At 47.7% G+C, this 22,157-nt stretch overlaps 1 protein-coding gene across 7 annotated transcripts; it reads left to right on the forward strand.

Annotated features, from left to right (window-relative positions):
- The first annotated feature begins 704 nt into the window (after nucleotides 1–704).
- TBC1D25 (TBC1 domain family member 25) lies at nucleotides 705–22,087 on the forward strand. 7 transcript variants are annotated; one of them, XM_077987894.1, is made up of 7 exons: nucleotides 732–923; nucleotides 2,330–2,439; nucleotides 4,409–4,501; nucleotides 5,559–5,713; nucleotides 19,740–19,867; nucleotides 19,996–20,204; nucleotides 20,429–22,054. In XM_077987894.1, exons 1-7 carry the CDS (start codon nucleotides 801–803, stop codon nucleotides 21,813–21,815), a joined length of 2,205 nt encoding a protein of 734 aa, XP_077844020.1. In that variant the 5' UTR covers nucleotides 732–800; the 3' UTR covers nucleotides 21,816–22,054.
- Nucleotides 22,088–22,157: the final 70 nt, after the last annotated feature.

The raw sequence follows: 22,157 nt of genomic DNA on the forward strand, positions 1-22,157 counted from the left end.
TTAACCAGGGGCTGTGGCTCACACCTGTAATCCCAACACTTTGGGAGGTCAAGATGGGCGGATCACCTGAGGTCAGGGGTTCGAGACTAGCCTGGGCAACAAGACTAAACCCTCTCTCTACAAGATACACAAAAATTGGCTGTGCGTGGTAGCGCGCTCCTGTAGTCCCAGCTCTCGGGAGGCTAAGGCAGGAGGATAGCTTGATCATAGCTCACTTTGAGGCTGCAGTGAGCTGTGATCGCGCCATTGCACTACAGCCTAGGTGACAGAGCGAGACCCTGCCTTAAAAAAAAAAAGGATCTCTTTTCCGTTCAGTGGATTCATTTGAAGCGAGGGCCAATTTGAAATAGATGACATCATCTGTTAGCAGAGGCGTGAGGCAACTTGAGGCGGGGCATGGGGCCTGACGTCATCACGCAGCCCCTTCCTTTCCCCGCCCACTTCTCTTGGCGAACGAGGTGTCAGTATAACACCTCTATGAATCCGGAAGTAGGCTGTCAAAACAACCAAACCACGGGGCTGGGGGAGGCGGGGCCTCAGTAGGCGTCCGCAAGCTAGCTGAAATAAAGCAAAATGCCCGACTTTTGGGGGCGGGGCTCCTGGCAACAGCATCTAGGCGCAGGCGCAGAGGCGACCTCCAGGCAGGGCCAGGTGGGAGGGACGGTGGGGGGGTAGGGTCGCGCAGAGCCCTCTGCGCCTGCGCCCCGGCACGAGGTGGGGCGGCGGGCGTCAGTACAGTAGAGTGTGCGCCGGGTTGGGGGGCAACGGTCAACCGTCACCCTGAGACGGGCGGCGGCGGGATGGCGACAGCCTCCGGGGCTTCGGATTTGTCTGGCTCCGGAGCGCCCCCGCCCGGCGTGGGAGCTCAGGCGGCGGCGGCCGCTGAGGAGGAGGAGCGAGAGGTGGTGCGGGTCCGAGTCAAGGTGAGGCTGGCGGGTGAGTCGGCCCAGGCGCCGAGGCATCCCAGGGGAGAGGGAGGCGGTGGCTGTCGTAGAATGGAGGGCGGGACCTGAGATTTGGGACAAAACCTAAGCGGCGAAGCTTGAGGGCCAAGTGATGGTGGCGAGGGGGAGGGAGGGCCTGAGAGCCTGGGAGCGTTAGCGACGTACCTTGGGGCGTGGGACTGAAAATGGAGAGACGGGGGTCTATGGGATAAATGGGTGGAGCTTATAGACAAAGGGGAGGGGCTATGGGCTGGAGGAGGGGCCGCAGTAGTTGAGGGTGGGGCTCTGAGGAATGAGAAGGTGCTGGCTCTGGAGTCAGTCAACCCGTATGTGTCGAGAGTGCACTCATGTGCAAGTTCCCACTTTGATGAACTGACAGGCTCGTGGGTGGAGACAACTAAAGAAATGAGATGCTTCGGACACTCAAATAATGAAAAAGGTTATGCAACAGGGAGTCACTTTAGCCAAGGTTGTACAGGGAAATCCCCAGAGGAGGTACTGAAGGAGCAGAGACCCGAATAAAAGGAGTTAGCCATGTGCATATTAGAAGGGAAGAGTATTCCAGGCAGAAGGAATAGCAAGGGCAAAGGCTAGAGGATGGGAATGGGCCTGGCATGTTCCCGTAGGTTCCTGATTGCTGGAGTGGAGAGAATGAGGGGAAGAGTGGTAGGAGGTGAATCAGAGTGCTAAGACAGAGGCAGATCGCCAAGGGCCTTTGGTGTATATGCTGAGGAAGAACGCTGTTGCCATAGTTCCGTAAACAATGATGGTGGCTCCAACCAACCAGTGGCACTGGCAGTGATAAGAGGGTCCACACATCACTTCAGTGTAATAAAGCTCTAAGGTAGAAGTTTGACATTCAGAAAAAAAGATAATTGAGCTGGGAGTGAACCACGTGAAGAAAGTGGGAGGGATGTTCCAGACAGGGGATCAGCACAATCAATGGCCTGGAGTCAGGATGGTTTCAAGGTAACTTCTAACAGTTTGGTACTACCAGAGTATAAAGTTCAAAAAACCTGGTGAGAGGCTGGCTGGGGCCCCATAGGCCCGCTTGCTGGGACTCTAGGGTTGCCATTGAAGAGATTTAAGCAGGAGAGTGTTGTAGGTAGATGTGCTAGATTGGTTACAGCATCATAGAGGACTGATGTAACAGGAGCCAGACTGGATATGGTGATTCTGGCAACCACAGTTGAAGGGATATAGAAGAAGGATTGGGGGCCTGAACCCTTGCAGTAGCCTCCTCCTCACTGGACCCTATGGTCCAGAACACCTGCCTTGATCTGGCCCCTGGCACCTCTCTGACTTTGCCTTCTACCACTCTGCACCTCACTCTTCAGCATGGTGATGAGGCCCCTGGTGGCCTACCCCATGTCTTCTCTCCCCAGAAATGTGAGAGCTTCTTACCGCCAGAGTTCCGCTCTTTTGCTGTAGATCCCCAGATCACCTCGCTTGACGTGTTGCAGCACATCCTCATCCGAGCCTTTGATTTGAGTGGGTGAGTGGGAAGATGCTGGGGACTGGCCAGTGGGCCACCCACCTCTACAGTGGTTATCTAGCCTTTGTTTGTTTGGTAGGGTTTGTGTTTATTTTACTACTACAAATAATCCCACAGTGAACAGCCACATATGCATGTCTTGGAGTACAGCAGTCTACTTTTATCTGTGGTTTTGCTTTCTGCAGTTTCAGTTACCCATGGTCAACCTCAGTCTGCAAATATTACATACAATAAGTTATTTTGAGAGAGAGAGAGACCACATTCACATTACTTTTATTACAGTTTACAGATAGTCCCCAACTTACAATAACTGGACTTAGGATTTTTCAACTTTACAATGGTGCAAAAGCGATACGCATTTGGTAGAGACTGTACTGCAAGCCATTCTGCTTTTCACTTTCAGTACAGTGTTCAATAAATTACGTGAAATATTCAACACTATTATAAAGTAGGCTCTGTGTTAGATGAGTTTGCCCAACTGTAGGCTAATGTGAGTGTTCTGAGCACATTTAACGAAGGCTAGGCTAACCTGTGATGTTTGGTAGGTTAGGTGTGTTAAATGCATTTTTCTTTTTTTTTTCTTTTCTTTTCTTTTCTTTTTTTTTTTGAGACAGAGTCTCACTATCACCCAGGCTGGAGTGCAGTGACATCTCCCGGGTTCAAGTGATTCTCCTGTCGCAGCCTCTCAAGTAGCTGGGACTACAGGCGTGCACCACTATGCCGGGATAACGGTTTTTTTTTTTAGACGAAGTTTTGCTCTTATCCCCTGGACTGCAGTGCAATGGCGCAATCTCGGCTCACTGCAACCTCCACTTCCTGGGTTCAAGTGATTATCCTGCCGCAGCCTCCCAAGTAGCTGGGATTACAGGCACGCACCACCATGCCTGGCTAATTTTTGTATTTTTAGTAGAGACAAGGTTTCACCATGTTGGTCAGGCTAGTCTCGAACACCTGACCTCAAGTTTTCTGTCCGCCTCGGCCTCCCAAAGTGCTAGGATTACAGGTGTGAGCCACCACTCCCAGCCCCGGATAGTTTTTTGATCTTCTCTTTTTTTTTTGAGACAGAGTCTCACTCTGTCACCCAGGTTGGAGTGCAGTGCCCAATCTTGGCTTACTGCAGCCTCTGCCTCCCAGGTTCAAGCGATTCTCATGCCTCAGCCTCCCGAGTAGCTGGGATTACAGGTGTGTGCCACCACACTCAGCTAATTTTCATCATATTGGTCAGACTGGTCTTGAACTCCTGACCTCAAGGGATCTGCCCAGCTCGGCCTCCCAAAGTGTTGGGATTACAGGCGCATGAGCCTCTGCACCCGGCCAATTTTTGTATATTTAGTAGAGACAGGGTTTCGCCATGTTGCCTAGGGCAGTCTCAAACTCCTGAGCTCAAGCAATCTGCCCGTCTCAGCCTCCCAAAGTGCTGGGATTACAGGTGAGGCACTGCGCCCAGCCAAATGCATTGTCAACTTACAGTATTTCCAACTTATGAACTTATGATGAGTTTATTGGTACATAATCCTGTCATAGTCAAGAAGCATCTGTATTGTCATAATTGTTCTATTATTGTTCATCTCTTACTGTGCCTAATTTATCAATTAAACTTTTTCATAGGTATGTATGTATATGAAAAAAAAAAAAAACATAGTATATGTAGGTCTTGGTACTATCTGCAGTTTCAGGCATCCACTGGGGGGTCTTGGAATATATCCCCTGTAGATAAAGAGGGAGTAATGTATTTGGAAACATCCAGTCATGGGATAAATTCCTAGCAGTGGTATTGTCAGGAAAAAGGGTATTTGCATTTTAATTTTTTTTTTTTTTTTAGTCAGAGTCTCACTCTGTCGCCCAGGCTGGAGTGCAGTGGTGCGATCTCAGCTCATTGCAACCTCCACCTCCTGGGTTCAAGCGATTCTCCTGCCTCAGCCTCCTGAGTAGCGCCACCATGCCTGGCTAATTTTTGTGTTTTTAATAGAGATGGGGTTTCACCGTGTTGGGCAGGATCATCTCCATCTCCTGACCTTGTGATCCACCCGCCTCGGCCTCCCAAAGTGCTGGAATTACAGGCGTGAGTCACCGTGCCTGGCCTGCTTTTTAAACTTTTAATGGGTGTTTCCAAAATGCTCTCCAGACAGGTTTTATCAGTTTATGATCTCATCAGCACCACATAAATGCCTGTTTCCCTCACACCCTCACAAACACTGGTTACTGTATAACTGCAAAATTTGCTAATCTGATAACTGAAAAGTGGTGTCTTTTGGGGGCAGATGTGATAGTCATTTTGTTGTGGTGCTGGTTTTGGAGGAATACATGCACATGGTAAGAAATTCAAACAGTACAAAATTGTTGGGTATTTAGGATGTTTCCATGGTTACGGTGAGCATCACGCAACAAACTACATAGTTGCACAAGTATAGCTGAATAATAAATTCTTAGTTGTTATTAGAGTTTCTTACATAAACATTTTTGTTGTGAAAAATAACAAACACAGATTGCTTTTTTTTTTTTTTATGTAGTAAGAAGGCTGCTTTCTTCCCACTTCTGTTCCTCATCTACCCCAGAGGGAACCAAATTTTTTTTGGTTGTTTTTTTTTTGAGATGGAGTCTTGCTCTGTCACCCAGGCTGGAGTGCAATGCCACAATCTTGGCTCACTCCAACCTCCACCTCCCAGGTTCAAGTGATTCTCCTGCCTCAGCCTCCTGAGTAGCTGGGATTACAGGCACCTGCCACACACCCAGCTAATTTTTTGTATTTTTAGTGCAGAAGGGGTTTCACCATGTTGGCCAGACCAGTCTCGAACTCCTGACCTCAGGTGATCCGCCCACCTCGGCCTCCCAAAGTGCGGAGATTATAGGCGTGAGCCACTGCACCCGGCCAACATTTTACCAGTTTCCAATGTGACCTTCAGATACAAGCAGGTATGTACCTGCTTGTATGTGTTGGTGTAACAAAGTGGGTATAAATGCCCTGATCTCAGGCTGCCCATAATCCTTGGCACAGTACCTTGCACATAGTAGGAAGTTGTTTTCAACACCTTCTATATTACCCTCCTTGTTTTGGAAACTGTCCCTGAGGCCTCCAGGGCATCAGGGGCCCTGAGAGCTCCCTCATATCCCCTGTCCAGGAAGAAGAACTTTGGCATCAGCTACCTGGGCCGGGACCGGCTAGGACAGGAAGTTTACCTCTCACTCCTATCTGACTGGGACCTCAGCACAGCCTTTGCCACTGCCTCCAAACCCTACCTGCAATTGCGTGTAGATATTCGGCCCTCGGAGGACAGTGAGTACCCAGTGCCCCCGGGAGCACTGCTCTGGGACCCCTTTACCCCATAGGGTGATGCCACCCCTCACAATACACTCCCTCATGGTGGGATGGGTAGCAAGGTGTCCTAGCTATAGATCCTGGCTCAACCACTAGGCCTCAATTTCTTCACTTGTAAAGAGAAAATTGTATGTTAGAACCATTGCGAGGCCTTGTATCTTAGAACCATTGTGAGGGGAAATTCACATAAAATGCCTGGAATGGTGCATGACTGCATAATGAAGGCTCAGAAAGTGTTATCTCTAATAATGATAATTCTATTGTATTATACTATTGTAACATATAACCTAGTCATGTATGTAATAATTATATATAATGCAGATTTATAATGTAGTATAACGGTATAGCTTTAGCATTATGTATTTCAGTTATAATACCAAAATGTAACAATGCATATTATAATAATGCTAGTTGTGCTTATTCATTCACTCATTCTGCACCCATATTCATTTGTTTGTATTCTTGCTCACTCATTCATTTGTTCCCTTGACCTCTCAGCCACTTTTTCTCTTCTCATCTTTGTTCCTCCACTCTTGCCTATTCTGGTCCCTGCGAGCACACAGATAAATTAGGACATGGTCTCAAAATTTGATTACAGAACATACATTAGATAATTGTATTGTATCAGTATTAAATTTCCTGGGTGTGTGTCTTAGCCGTTTTGTGCTACTATAACAGAATACCACAGACTGAGGAATTTGTAAAGAAGAGAAATTTATTTCTCACAGTTTTGGAGACTGGGAAGTCCAAGATGAAGGTGCAGGCAGGTTGTGTGTCTGGTGAGGGCTTTCTTGCTGCATCATCACATGACAGAAGAACAGAAGAGAGTGAACCCACACCCTCAACATCTTTATAAGAGCCCTAATCTGCTGGGCGTGGTGGCTCACACCTGTAATCCCAGCACTTTGAGAGGCTGAGGCAGGCAGATCACCTGAAGTCAGGAGTTCGAGACCATCCTGGCCAACATGGTGACACCCCATCTCTTCTAAAAAAAATACAAAAATTAGCCGGGTGTAGTGGTGCATGCCTATAATCCCAGCTACTTGGGAAGCTGAGGCATGAGAATCGCTTGAACCCCAAAAGCAGAGGTTGCAGTGAGCCAAGATCTTGCCACCGCACTCCAGCCTGGGCGACAGAGCAAGACTTCATCTCAAAAAAAAAAAAAAAAGGCCGAGTGCGGTGGCTCACGCCTGTAATCCCAGCACTTTGGGAGGCCAAGGCGGGCAGATCACGAGGTCAGATCGAGACCACCATGGCTAACACAGTGAAACCCTGTCTTTACTAAAAATACAAAAAAAATAGCCAGATGTGGTGGTGGGCACCTGTAGTCCCAGCTACTCGGGAGGCTGAGGCAGGAGAATGGCATGAACCCGGGAGGCGGAGCTTGCAGTGAGCCGAGATCATGCCACTGCACTCCAGCCTGGGCGACAGAGCGAGACTCCATCTCAAAAAAGTAAATGAAAATAAAAAATAAGAAAAAGAGTCCTAATCCCATCTATGAGAGCACTACCCTCATGACTTAATCACCTCTTAAAGGCCCCCACCTCTTAATATGATCACATTGGTAATTACATTGCAACACATGAATTTGGGAGGACACATTCAAACCATAGCAGTGTGGTAGTGGTATCATATCTATTGAAGGAAAATATCCTTGTTCTTGGGAAAAACACAGTTAAGTATGAAGGGATAAAATGTCATGATGTCTACAAATAACTTGGCAAAAATAATGTGTTTATATACAGAGAGAGTGAGATAAAGCAAATGTGGCCCAAAAAAAAATGTTAATAGAGGATCTAGATGAAGTATGTATGGGTGTTCAGGGTATTCTTTTAATGTTATTGTAGGTTTGAAATTGTTTTAAATAGTTGTGGAGTGGAAGATGTGGTTCCCAGCCTCAGGAAACTCACGTGCCCATTTGGGATGATTTGGGCACTTTATTGATGTCGTTATAACATAAATAGCTAATGTGTATTGAACACTTAGGGCCATTCTGTGCACATAATATTTTTTCATTGAATTGTCAAAATAATCCTATAGAGTAGGGACAATCATTTTCCCCATATTATAGATGAGGAAACTGAGGCTCAGAGAGGTGACAGGACTCATCCCAGCCATACAGACAGTAAGTTGAAGAGCAAGATTTGAACCCAGGCACTGACTGAACTGGCTCCAGAGTCCTTGTTCTTAACCATTTAACTCTACAATATTTTGGACTTGTTAAAACTGGCAGCTTTGTAAAAAAGAGAGGAGAGAGAGAAACAAGAGTCAGAGGGAAAGATAGTGACAGAGATGGGCAGGAAGCCAAATAGGAAAAGATAGGTAGCCAGACATACCGGAACCTCTGCCACTGAGTAGCCATATGTGCTTATGTCAGTCACTTAATTCCTTGGGCCTTGTTTTCCTCACCTGTAAAAGAGACACAGTAGCACTATTTCAGGAAAAAAATCAAATCTGCATGGCTACAAAACATGTGGAGAAAACCCCAAGTGCATGAGAACTGGGACGAATGCCAATAAAGCAGAGAGACAGAAAGGCACCCAGCAGTCTGGCAGGAATACATCTTTAAAAGGTTATCGCTGTGGCTCACGCCTGTAATCCCAGCACTTTGGGAGGCCAAGGCAGGTGGATCACCTGAGGTCAGGAGTTCAAGACCAGTCTGGCCAAATATGGTGAAACCCTGTCTCTACTAAAAATACAAAAATTAGCCAGGCGTGGTAGTGGGCACCTGTAATCCCAGCTACTAGGGAGGCTGAGGCAGGAGAATCGCTTGAGCCTGGGAGGCGGAGGTTGCAGTGAACCGAGCTCGTGCCATTGCACTCCAGCCTGGGTGACAGAACTAGACTCCATCTCAAAAAAAAAAAAAAAAGAAAAGAAAAAAAGAAGCCCTCTGTCTTATTTACCAAATTCCTGCACATACATGGGTCTGTTTCTGAATTCCTGATTCTCTTACTTTGATCTATTTATTAAATTCTAAACCAATTCTATGTTGTTTTAATCATTATAGTTTTTTGTTTGTTTGTTTTGTTTTTTGTTTTTGAGACAGGGTCTCACTCTGTCATCCTTGCTGGAGTGCAGTGGCCCAATCTCAGCTCACTGCAGCCTCCGCCTCCCAAGCTCAAGCAATCGTCCCACGTCAGCCTCCTGAGTAGCTGGGACTGCAGACACATGCCACCATGCCCAACTAATGTTTGTATTTTTTGTAGAAACAAGGTTTTGCCATGTTGCCCAGGCTGGTCTTGAACTCCTGGGCTCAAGCAATCTGCCCACCTCAGCCTTCCGAAGTGCTGGGATTATAAGCAAGAGCCATCACACCCAGCCTTAATCATTATAGTTTTATGATATGTTTTCATGTTTTCCTTTTTAAAAACTTTTCTTGAATATTCATGTTTACTTACTGTTTTTTTATTTAATAAATTAGCTTATTATTCCATTAAAATCCTGATGGGAATTTGATTAGAGTCATATTTTTAAGAGAAACTAATCTTTACCCAGTAAATACATTCTTATTAAAAATAAAAGCATTTTAAATAAGGGTGAAGTCTCCTGGGAACACTATGCCTAATCTCAGTCCCCTACCCTACCCTTTTTGCCCTGAGGGAATCGGTTTGATGTATAACCGTGCATGTCCTTTACTTATTTACACTCCCTACACACACATTTATCCATGTATGTGAGTATATTCATATTTGTGTGTCTATACACACAAATGGTATGTGTTTAACATAAGTGGTATTCTACACATTAATATGTAAGTGTCCAATATATGGAGCGATCATTAGACATATTAATGGCATTCTCGTGATCATTTTCACGGCTGTGAAAGCAACAGACATGTTGGGACTGTTTGGATGGCCTAGTCCCTCTTTCTGGGAAAAAGCCAGTTTCTGTCACCTCTACAGTTGGGAGATTACAAAGCCTAGACCTTTGACCAATTTGTACCTTTCCAGTATGAATCTTTTTTTTTTTTTTTTTTTTTTTGAGACTCTCTTTGTCACCCAGGCTGGAATTCAGTGACACAAATATGGCTCACTGCAGTCTTGAGCTCAAGCTCTCCTGCCTCAGCCTTTCAAGTAGCTGGGACTACAGGCGTGCACCACCATGCCCAGCTAATTTTTGTATTTTTTGTAGAGACATGGTTTTGCCATGTTGGCCAGGCTGGTCTCAAACTTCTGACCTCAAGTGATCCACCCACCTCGGCCTCTCAAAGTGTTTGGATTACAGGCGGGAGCCCCCGCACCCAGCCACCAGCCTCCTTTCTATCATATGTACTGCAAATGTTTTTCCCAGTTGATCTTTTGTTTTTTGGCTTTGCTTATGGGATGGATCTGTTTTGTCCTATCAAAATTAAACATTTGATTGCACACCTATACACATATCTATCTTTTTCTTTATGATTTCTGAGTTTCTCCTTTTTATTGCAGGCGTGGGGACAGAGTTTCGCTCTTATTGCCCAGGCTGGAGTGCAATGGTGCAATCTCAGCTCACTGCAACCTCCACTTCCTGGGTTCAAGTTATTTTCCTGCCTCAGCCTCCCAAGTAGCTGGGATTACAGGCATGTGCCACTACACCTGGCTACTTTTGTATTTTTAGTAGAGATGGGGTTTCACCATGTTGGTCAGGCTGGTATCAAACTCCTGACCTCAAGTGATTCACCTGCCTGGGCCTCCCAAAGTGGTGGGATTACAGGCGTGAGCCACTGCGCCTGGCTGAGTTTCTCCTTTTACTTTGGAACATGTTCCCCATCCATAAGCTTATACAAATATTCTGTATTTTCTTCTATGCTTATTGTTTTCTCTTTTACATATAAATATTTTTCTCTGTCAGCATTGTGACAAGCAGAACTGGCTTTAAAAAAATCAAGATAGTCAATTATGCCAGCATCATTTATTTTTTTAATTTAATTTTTTTTTAGATGAAGTTTCACTCTTACTGCCCAGGCAGGAGTGCAATTGCACAATCTCAGCTCACTGCAACCTCTGTCTCCTGTGTTCAAGCAATTCTCCTGCCTCAGCCTCCCAAATAGCTGGGATTACAGGCGCCCGCCACCATGCCCGGCTAATTTTTATATTTTTAGTAGAGATGAGGTTTTGCCATGTTGGCCAGATTGGTCTCGAACTCATGACCTCAGGTGATCCACCTGCTTCAGCCTCCCAAAGTGCTGGGAGTACAGGCATGAGCCACTGCGCCTGGCCTGCCAGCATCATTTATTAAATAATCACCTTTTCTGCAGTGATTCGAAATGCCACATTTGTTGCATATTCAGTTCCCATATATACATGCTTGGATTTATTTCTAGGCTTTCTATTGCATTCTACCAACAGGCTCTATTTGTCTACTGCTATGCTAACACCATGTTATTTTTATGACAGTGGTTTTGTGGTCAATTTTAATAAGCTTTTGCCATCCTCCCACTGTTCTTTGTCTTAGCTGTTCTTTTTTTTTTTTTTTTATTTGAGATGGAATCTTGCTCTGTCACCCAGGCTGGAGTGCAGTGGCACAATCTCGGCTCACTGCAAGCTCCGCATCCTGGGTTCACACCATTCTCCCGCCTCAGCCTCCCAAGTAGCTGGGACTACAGGCGCTCACCACCACGCCCGGCTAATTTTTTGTATTTTTAGTGGAGATGGGGTTTCACCATGTTAGCCAGGATGGTCTCTATCTCCTGACCTTGTGATCTGCCCGCCCGCCTCGGCCTCCCAAAGTGCTGTGATTACAGGCATGAGCCACCGTGCCCGGCCTGTCTTAGCTATTCTTAAATGTGAATTCTTCTATAGAAACCTTAAAATAATTTTATCCAGCTCCAGGAAAAACCCCCATTCAATTTCTGACTGGCATTGCAGTGAGTTTATATATTAATTTAGGGTTTGGGAAGTCTGACAATTTTATGATAAGGAAATGTGGGTATCACAAATATTATGTAATACCACAAGCAGGGTCTGGGCCAGCAGCCCATAATGAAATACTTGGATGTTTCTTCAGGGAAATGTGTGCATAGTCACACTACGTGGGTTATATAAAGACTATATATAGTCTCCTGTCACTTCAGATCAGGTTTTGCTACTAGGTGAGTTTGTGCTTGTAGACATTCTTGGCCTGTTTGTTTTTTGTTTTGTTTTGTTTTTGTTTCTTTTTGTTTTTGAGACAGAGTCTCACTGTTGCCAGGCTGGAGTGCAGTGGCACAATCCAGGCTCACTGCAACCTCTGCCTCCCAGGCTCAAGCAATTCTCCTGTCTCAGTCTCCTGAGTAGCTGAGATTACAGGCATGTGCCACCATGCCCAGCTAATTTTTGTATTTTTAGTAGAGACAGGGTTTCACCATGTTGGCCAGGATGGTCTCAATCTCTTGACCTTGTGATCTGCCCGCCTTGCCTCCCAAAGTGCTGGGATTACAGGTGTGAGCTACCGCGCCCAGCCTTTTTTCCCTTTTTTGAGAGGGAGTCTCGCACTGTTGCCCAGGCTGGAGTGCAGTGGCACGATCTCAGGTCACTGCAACCCCTGCCTCCCAGGTTCAAGCAATTCTCCTTACCTCAGTCACCCAAGCAGCTGGGATTACAGGCACCTGCCACCAAGCCCGGCTAATTTTTTTTGTATTTTTAGTAGAGATGGTGTTTCACCATGTTGGCCAGGCTGGTCTCGACCTTGTGATCCGCCTGCCTCGGCCTCCCAAAGTGCTGGGATTACAGGTGTGAGCCACTGCACCTGGCCTTTTTGCCTGGCCTCTTTGCCTGTTTTATTAGTGGGATGCGAGGGGGGGGTTTATCAGTATAAAATGTCTCTTCATGTTAAATGCTTTTGGCCTTGAGTGATGCTTTTTCTGACATTCGCATGGCTACTATTTCTTTCTGTTTGTGTTTACCAGATATACCTTTAGGATTCTTTAATTTTTAACCTTTTTGTGTCACCTAGTTTTAGGTATGTTTCTCATACCTCTCATAAAAACCTCATAGCAGAATTTATGCTTTTTTTTTTTTTTTTTTTTTTTTTTTGAGACAGAGTCTCGCTCTGTTGTCCAGGCTGGAGTGCAGTGGCCGGATCTCAGCTCACTGCAAGCTCCGTCTCCCGGGTTTATGCCATTCTTCTGCCTCAGCCTCCCAAGTAGCTGGGACTACAGGCGCCCGCCACCACGCCCGGCTAGTTTTTTGTATTTTTTTTAGTACAGACGGGGTTTCACTGTGTTAGCCAGCCCGTCTCAGCCTCCCAAAGTGCTGGGATTACAGGCTTGAGCCACCACGCCCGGCCAATTTATGCTTTTTAAGACAACTGACAGTGAAATTTTTTTTTTCTTTTTGACACGTAGTCTCGCTCTGTCACCCAGGCTGGAGTACAGATGGCACGATCTCAGCTCACTGCAACCTCTGCATCCTGGGTTCAAGCAATTCTCCTCCCTCAGCCTCCCGAGTGGCTGGGATTACAGGCACACATTATCACGCCTGGCTAATTTTTATTTTATTTTTTTATTTTTTTCGAGATGGAGTCTCTCTCTGTCACCCAGGCTGGACTGCACTGGCACAGTCTCGGCTCACTGCAACCTCCACCTCCCGGGTTCATGCCATTCTCCTGCCTCAGCCTCCCGAGTAGCTGGGACTACAGGCGCCCGCCACCATGCCTGACTAATTTTTTGCATTTTTAGTAGAGAGGGGGTTTCACCGTGTTAGCCAGGATGGTCTTGATCTCCTGACCTCGTGATCCACCCGCCTCGGCCTCCCAAAGTGCTGGAATTGTAGTCATGAGCCACTGCACCCCACCCAACAGTGAAATCTTTAGACCACTTTTTTTCCTCCAATCTCTCCCACTTTTTCTGGCCTTTAAAGTAGAGCTTTGGAACACTTCTAATTCTTACTTGTTTTCTGGTCCCTAACCCTTAACTTCTAGCTTTTGCTTAGACAACTTTTTTTTTTTTTTTTTTTTTTTTTTTTTGAGATGGAGTCTTGCTCTGTTGCCTAGGCTGGAGTGCTGTGGCACAATCTCAGCTCACCGCAACCTCCTCTTCCCAGGTTCAAGCAATTCTCCTGCCATAGCCTCCCAAGTAGCTGGGATAACAGAAGCGTGCCACCACACCCAGCTAATTTGTTTATATTTGGTAGAGATGGGGTTTCACCATGTTGGCCAGGCTGGTCTCGAACTCCTGACCTCAAGTGATTTGCCCACCTCGGCCTCCCAAAGTGCTGGGATTACAGGCATGAGCCACTGCACCCAGCCAATTTTTTTTCTTTTTAAATTCCAGGTTATCATTCTGTTTTCTTACTAACACACTAAGTCACTTATGTTTCAGGAATCCTAATGTAACATATAATATTACAAATCCCCAATCATGTTATCTTTGTCATTTTAACTATAAATATTAAAAATCTAGGGCCCTCCACCATTTACCTTCCCCTTTGTCTCTCCCTATCTTGAGCCCTTCTAGTCATGCAGGAGTCATTTGCTCAGAGAACTTCTTTGTTCTCCTCCAAAAGGGTGCATGGGTTAGATGTACTCTAATGGTCAAAAATGTTTTTCTTTGGCTGAATAGATCTGTTACTGTCTTGACTGGGTGTGGGGCCCTTAGATCTCAGGTCTTTCTTCTTAGTGCTCCATAGATGCTGTGAGCTACTGTCTTATTGCCTCCAGGGTTGTGGAGCAGAAGTCTGTTCCTTGTCTGATCTTTCCATTGTAAGCAGCCGTTCTTTGTCTCTGGAAGCTGCAAGAGTTTTTCTTTTTCTTTTTCTTTTTTTTTTTTTTTTTTTTTTTTTTTTGAGGCAAGGTCTCTGTTGCCCAGGCTGGAGTGCAGTGATGTGATCTCAGCTCACTGCAACTTCTGCCTCCCAGGTTCAAGTGATCCTGCCACCCACCTCAGCCTCCCGAGTGGCAGGGACTACAGGTGTGCGCCACCATGCCCAGCTAATTTTTATATTTTTGGGTAGAGACAGGGTTTTATCATGTTGCCCAGGCTGGTTTTGAACTCCCAGGCTCAAGCAATCCGCCCACCTTGGTCTCCCAAAGTGCTGGGATTAGGCCAGGCGTGGTGGCTCATACCTGGAATCCCAGCACTTTGGGAGGCGGAGGTAGGCGGATCACTTGAGCTCAGGAGTTCAAGACCAGCCTGGCCAACATGGTGAAACCCCATCTCTACTAAGAATACAAAACTTTGCCAGGTGTTATGGCGCACACCTGTAGTCCCAGCTACTCGGGAGGCTGAGACAAGAGAATCACTTGAACCCGGGAGGCGGAAGTTGCAGTGAGCCTAGATCACGCCACTGCACTCCAGCCTGGAAGACAGAGCAAGACTCTGCCTGGAAAAAAAAAAAAAATTGCTGGGATTACAGGCATGAGCCACTGAGCCCAACCTAAGAGTTTTTCTTTATTCTTAGAATTTCAGCATTTCAGGCTGGGCACAGTGGCTCACACCTGTAATCCCAGCACTTTTGGGAAGCCGAGGCAGGTGGATCACTTGAGCTCAGGAGTTCAAGACCAACCTGGCCAATGTGGCAAAACCCTGTCTTTACTAAAAATACAAAAATGAGCTGGGCTTGGTGGCACACCCCTGGAATCCCAGCTACTCGGGAGGCTGAGGCAGGAGAATAGCTTGAACCAAGGAGGCGAAGCTTGCAGTGAGCTGAGATCATACCATTGTACTCCAGCCTGGGTGACAGAGCAAGACCACATCTCAAAAAAAAAAAGGGGGGGGAAAAATAGGGTTGGTGGGGGGCCTGTTGTGTGTTGTTAGTTAATTAATCCAATCTAAGACTTGGTGAGCCATTCCTTCATCTCAGGGAAATTTTCCTTCATACTTGTTTAATTCTGACATCTCCACCTGATCCCTTTTCTCCCCCTGCATTTCCTGTTATTTCCATATTTGGTCTCCTGGACTTGGCATCCAGGTCTCTCTACTTTTTCACTCAAATCATCGAACCTTAGCTCCACGCCTTGCAATGGTTCTTCTGTTCGGACTTTCAGACCATTACTGATTTTTCATAGTGTGACCTTCTTAATTTTACCTGTTAAGTGTTTTAATGCTCTAATTAATGTTTTAGAAAGACCATTCTGGCAGCTGTTGGGAGAGACTGGAGAGGAATACAGAGGAAGTGAGGACTGGTTAGGAGGCAGTTTCAGGTGAGAGATATGATGGCTCAGACAGGGTGAGAAGACGGAGATGAGAGAACAGGTAGGATGGAGGAATGCTTTACATGCAGTAGCCATAGGGCTTGGCGGTGGTTTGGACCTGGGAGTTAAGCGAGTGGGAGGGGGACAAGGATGTCTCTCAGGTTTCTGGTCTATTAAACAACTGAACAGATAGAGATGCTGTTTGTTGAGATGGGGAGTAGAGGAGGAGGCCATGTCTAGAGTGGATCTTGGCCTTCTCTCTTTGGACCCCTTAGGTTTGCAGTGCCCCATAAGACATCCAGGGAAAAGCAGTGACATGCAAACGTGGCCTAGAGTTTGTTTCCCCCCTCAGCTCTGTGGGAGAATTGGGCTCCATGGGAATGCTGTTTAGGGATGGCATTTGCTTGCAAATGACAGTGGCTTAAACAAATAGAAGTTGATTGGTTTCACACAAGAGAGTTTGAAAGTTAGCCACTTGGGCCGGGTGCAGTGGCTCACGCCTGTAATCCCAGCACTTTGGGAGGCCAAGGTGAAGGGGGCCTGCCCCTCCACACCTGTGGGTATTTCTCATCAGGTGGAGACAAGAGGCTGAGAAAAGAAATAAGACACAGAGACAAAGTATAGAGAAAGAACAGTGGGCCCAGGGGACCTGCACACTCAGCATGCGAGGACCTGCACCAGCATCAGTTTCTGAGTTCCCTCAGTATTTATTGATCACTATTTTTACTATCTTGGCAAGGGGAGTGTGGCAGGGCAACAGAGTGATGGTGGGGAGAAGGTCAGCAGGCAAACATGTGAGCAAAGGAATCTATATCATGAATAAGTTCAAGGAAAGGTACTGTGCCTGGAGGTGCATGTAGGCTAGATTTATGTTTCACTTTACACAAATATCTCAGTGTAGCAAAGAGTAACAGAGCAGTATTGCTGCCAGCATATCTCGCCTCCAGCCACAGGGCAGTTTTCTCCTATCTCAGACTAGAACGAATGGTTGGCTTTACACCGAGACATTCCATTCCCAGGGACAAGCAGGAGACAGAAGCCTTCCTCTTATCTCAACTGCAAAGAGGCCTCCCTCTTTCACTACTCCTCAGCATAGACCCTTTATGCGTGTCGGGCTGCGGGATGTAAGGTCTTTCCTTTCCCATGAGGCCATATCTCGGGCTGTCTCAGTGAGGGGAAACCTTGGACAATACCCAGGCTTTCTTGGGCACAGGTCCCTGTGGCTTTCCGCAGTGCATTTTGTCCCTGGTATTAGAGAATGGAGAATGGCGATGACTTTTACCAAACATACTGCCTGCAAACATATTGTTAACAAGGTACATCCTGCACAGCCCTAAATCCATTAAACCTTGATTCAATACAGCACATGTTTCTGTGAGCAGAGGATTGGGGCTAAAGTTACATACAGATTAACAGCATCTCAAACCAGAACAATTTTTCTTAATACAGATCAAAATGGAGTTTCTTATGTCTTCCTTTTCTGCATAGACACAGTAACAATCTGATCTCTCTTTCTTTTCCCCACACAAGACGGGTGGATCACCCAAGGTCAGGAGTTTGAGACCAGCCTGGCAAACCCTGTGTCTACTAAAAATACAAAAAATTAGCCAGGCATGATGGCAGGCACCTGTAATCCCAGCTACTCGGGAGGCTGAGGCAGGAGAATTGCTCGAACCTGGGAGGCAGAGGTTGCAGTGAGCGAAGATCACACCATTGCATGCCAGCCTGGGTGACAGAACAAGACTCCTCAAAAAAAAAAAAGTTAGCCACTGGACATTGCCATTGTTGGTTTAGTAGCCCTCTGGTGTCAGGGCTATAGGAGAGGATCTCTGAAGATCCTCTCGAACTTACCCTCAGATGGCCACTGCTGCTTCAACCACCACATTTTATGTGAGGTGGGAAGAAAGGATGCGAGGCAAAATGAAAAAGAGAGAAACGGTCAGGTGCAGTGGCTCACACCTGTAATCCCAACACTTTGGGAGGCCAAGGCAGGAGGATCTCTTGAGCCCAGGAGTTCAAGACCATAGGCAATATAGTAAGATCCCATCACTACCAAAAAAAAAAAAAATCATCCAGACATGGTGGCACACGCCTGTAGCCCCGGCTACTCAGGAGGCTGAGGCAAGAGGATCGTTTGAGCCCGGGAGTTTGAGGCTACGGTAAGCTATGATCACACCACTGCACTCCAGCCTTGGGGGACAGAGAAAGACTGTCTCAAAAAAAAAAAAAGAAAAAAAGAAAAAGATGCCTGTAATCCTAGCACTTTGGGAAGCCAAGGTGGGCCGATCACCTGAGGTCAGGAGTTCGAGACCAGCCTGGACAACACAGTGAAACCCTGTGTCTAGTAAAAATACAAAAATTAGGCCGGGTGCCGTGGCTGACGCCTATAATCCCAGTACTTCGGGAGGCCGAGGCGGGCGGATCACCTGAGGTTGGGAGTTCGAGACCAGCCTGACTAACATGGAGACACCCCGTCTCTACTAAAAATACAAAATTAACCAGGCGTGGTGGTACATGCCTGTAATCCCAGCTACTCGGGAGGCTGAGGCAGGAGAATCACTTGAACCCAGGAGGTGGAGGTTGTGGAGAGCCGAGATCCCATCATTGCACTCCAGCCTGGGCGACGAGTGAAACTCCGCCTCAAAAAAAAAAAAAAAAATTAGCTGGACCTGGTGGTGGGCACCTGTAATCCCAGCTACTCGGGAGGCTCAGGCAGAAGAACTGCTTGAACCCAGAAGGTGGAGTTTGTAGTGAGCCAAGATCGCACCACTGCACCCCAGCCTGGGCAACAGAGTGAGACTCCGTCTCAAAAAAAAAAGAAAAAAGAGGCTAGGTGCGGTGGCTCACGCCTATAATCCCAGCACTTTGGGTAGGCCGAGGCGGGTGGATCACGTGAGGTCAGGAATTCAAGACCAGCCTGACCAACATGGTGAAACTCTGTCTCTACTAAAAATACAAAAATTAGCTGGGCATGGTGGCAGGCACCTGTAATCCCAGCTACTTGGGAGGCTGAGGCAGGAGAATCACTTGAAACCAGGAGGCAGAGTTTACAGTGAGCCACATTCACACCACTGCATTCAGCCTCAGTTACAGAGTAAGACTCTGTCTCAAAAAAAAAAAAAAAAAAAAAAACATGTACTGCATACCTGTTCTACTTTTGCACAAATATTTTATTTCTAAAGTATGTCTGGGCTCTGGACTAGGGTGAATGAAGTTCATATCCCAGCCCTACTATTTCCTGGCTGTAGAATCTTGGTCACTTACTGTTTGTTCCAAACCTTTTTGTCATCGTCTGTAAAATGAGAATGGTAATATTAGTGTGCACTGTTTGTGGGAGGAGGACTGGCAAGAATATGAGAGTAGGAGTTTGGGCTCTTGAGCTTTGGGCCTGGACTTCAAATTTCCACTCTTTCACTCACTAGCTAAGGGGCCTTGGGCAAGTACCTTATTGTGACTATGCCTGTTTCCTCAAAGAGAGTCATGGTAATGTAGTACTCAACCGATAGGACTGAAGTGACTATTGCATGAGTCAGTATTTGCAAAGAATTCAGAATAGTTCCTGGCACACAGCACTATGGAAGCATTAGCTAGTATTATTATTCCCTATATTGCTATTGAGCACTTGTCCTAGTGCTTGGCACATAGTAACTGCTCAATAAATATTACTTTATATCATTAAAATATTAGAGGCTGCCCAGCCATTTCCTGAGACATCTACTACAAAAGAATTGTTCATGGTTTGATTTTGTTTTTTACATGATTTGGATGATACAGGAAGAGGGACTGGGAGTCGTTTGTTCCCCTGCAGGTAGCCCAGCTTCAGTAGAAGGAGAGGAAACTGGCCCTGAGGTCTGGGTTATCATCCCCATTCTCATAGCACTTTGTTCTGTTTGCCCAGGCCCATTGCTGGAAGACTGGGACATTATCAGCCCCAAAGATGTCATTGGCTCCGACGTGTTGCTGGCTGAGAAACGGTCATCACTGACGACTGCTGCCCTGCCCTTTACACAGTCCATCCTCACTCAGGTGTTTTCAGGGACCCTGGGGACCCAGCTGTGGTTGGAGGGCAGAGCCTACCTGGCACCCTGGTTCTCAGCATGCTGGCTGGCATCTGCCCTTATTCCACGCAGTTGATCCCTCCTTCCTTCTCATAGGTGGGCCGTACCTTGTCTAAGGTCCAACAAGTGCTGAGCTGGTCGTATGGGGAAGATGTCAAGCCCTTCAAGCCACCCCTGAGCGATGCTGAGTTTCACACGTACCTGGACCACGAGGGCCAACTCTCCCGACCCGAGGAATTGCGCCTGCGGATCTATCATGGCGGTGTGGAGCCCTCGCTGCGAAAGGTGAGCATCCTCAGTCATCTGTTGGGTCCATCACTGCTGCACTCATTAACAGCTCCTGAGACACATGCAGTCAGCCACACTGCTGTGGGCGAGGGTGGAGATGTTCCAGGGCACGAAGCTCTCTTTAGGGAGGGGTGAGCAGTTGGAGGCCTAGCAGACTTATCAGAAGGAAGACAGAGGCTCAAGGAGGGTGGGTGGGTGGCGACTGATAGACACTGGGTGTGGCTCATCTGGAGAATTCCAGCCTCATCCCTTTCACCCCTGGCCAGGTGGTGTGGCGGTACCTGCTGAACGTGTATCCAGATGGACTGACAGGCCGAGAGCGGATGGACTACATGAAACGCAAGAGCCGCGAGTATGAGCAGCTCAAGAGCGAGTGGGCCCAGCGAGCGAGCCCTGAGGACCTGGAGTTCATCCGCAGCACAGTCCTCAAGGATGTACTGCGCACTGACCGGGCCCACCCCTACTATGCGGGGCCTGAGGATGGCCCACATCTACGGGCGCTGCACGACCTGCTCACCACTTATGCCGTTACCCACCCACAGGTGTCCTACTGCCAGGGCATGAGTGACCTTGCCTCACCCATCCTTGCCGTCATGGACCATGAGGGCCATGCCTTTGTTTGCTTTTGTGGCATCATGAAGCGCCTGGCCGCCAACTTCCACCCTGATGGCCGCGCCATGGCCACCAAGTTTGCACACTTGAAGCTGTTGCTGCGACACGCTGACCCTGACTTTTACCAATACCTGCAAGAGGCAGGTGCTGATGACCTCTTCTTCTGTTACCGCTGGCTGCTGCTGGAGCTCAAGCGTGAGTTTGCCTTTGATGACGCCCTCCGCATGCTTGAGGTCACCTGGAGTTCGCTGCCCCCTGATCCTCCTGAACATGAGGTAGAGCTGGTTGGACCCCCCAGCCAAGTGGCAGACACTGGTTTTGGTGGCCACAGGGGGTGGCCCGTGCGACAGAGGCACATGCTGAGGCCTGCTGGTGGAGGAGGTAGCACCTTTGAAGATGCTGTTGACCACCTGGCCACAGCCAGTCAGGGGCCTGGTGGTGGGGGGCGTCTCCTGAGACAGGCCAGCTTGGATGGCCTCCAGCAACTCAGGGATAACATGGGCTCCAGGAGGGACCCTCTGGTCCAGCTGCCCCACCCAGCTGCCCTTATCAGCTCCAAGTCCCTCTCTGAGCCTTTATTGAACTCCCCAGACCCACTGCTCTCCTCCTTTTCCCACCCTGATTCCCCATCTTCCTCATCTCCACCATCCACCCAGGAGCCCTCTCCCACTGGTGATATGGCTGTAGGATCCCCCTTGATGCGAGAGGTAGGCTCCCCGAAAGACCCTGGAAAGTCCCTGCCACCTGTACCACCAATGGGCCTGCCCCCACCCCAGGAGTTTGGCCGGGGGAACCCATTCATGCTGTTCCTCTGCCTGGCCATCCTGCTGGAGCACCGCGACCACATCATGCGCAATGGGCTGGATTATAACGAGCTGGCCATGCACTTTGACCGCCTCGTGCGAAAACACCACCTGGGGCGTGTCCTGCGCCGGGCCAGGGCTCTCTTTGCTGATTACCTGCAGTCAGAGGTGTGGGACTCGGAGGAGGGGGCTGAGGCCACAGCTGCATCTTGATCAGGCTTTCTCCAGCCCTCCATTGGCTCTACCAGATCTCCATTCTTTGCCATGAGGGCCAACACATGAGACCCCACCTCCCTCCCTGCCTGCCAGCCCTAGACCTGTTGGAGCATAGATCCCTTCCTCCCCAGGTCTAAGTATGTGGAGCTCTGCTTAGGCACTGCCCCACAGAGGCCACGCCTCTTTATTCTGTTTCTGTTGTTTTGTTTTTAACAACTATACTTTGCACACATGAAGGTCACTGTGGTTTGTGTGTTTCTCTGCCTCCTCCCTGGGTTTTGCTGTAGATGGAGTCCTCAGGGGCCCTTTACCTGATGGAGGGGAAATAATTCACTTGGT

Source organism: Macaca mulatta, chromosome X, assembly GCF_049350105.2.
Source record: "Macaca mulatta isolate MMU2019108-1 chromosome X, T2T-MMU8v2.0, whole genome shotgun sequence".
NCBI lineage: Eukaryota > Metazoa > Chordata > Mammalia > Primates > Cercopithecidae > Macaca > Macaca mulatta.

Coding starts and splice junctions, on each gene's coding strand:
- TBC1D25 (XM_077987894.1), top strand. CDS start 801: ATGGCGACAGCCTCCGGGGCTTCGGATTTGTCTGGCTCCGGAGCGCCC. Junction 2,440..4,408: donor CGAGCCTTTGATTTGAGTGG/GTGAGTGGGAAG, acceptor TGTTTTTAATAG/AGATGGGGTTTCACCGTGTT. Junction 19,868..19,995: donor CACAGTCCATCCTCACTCAG/GTGTTTTCAGGG, acceptor TCCTTCTCATAG/GTGGGCCGTACCTTGTCTAA.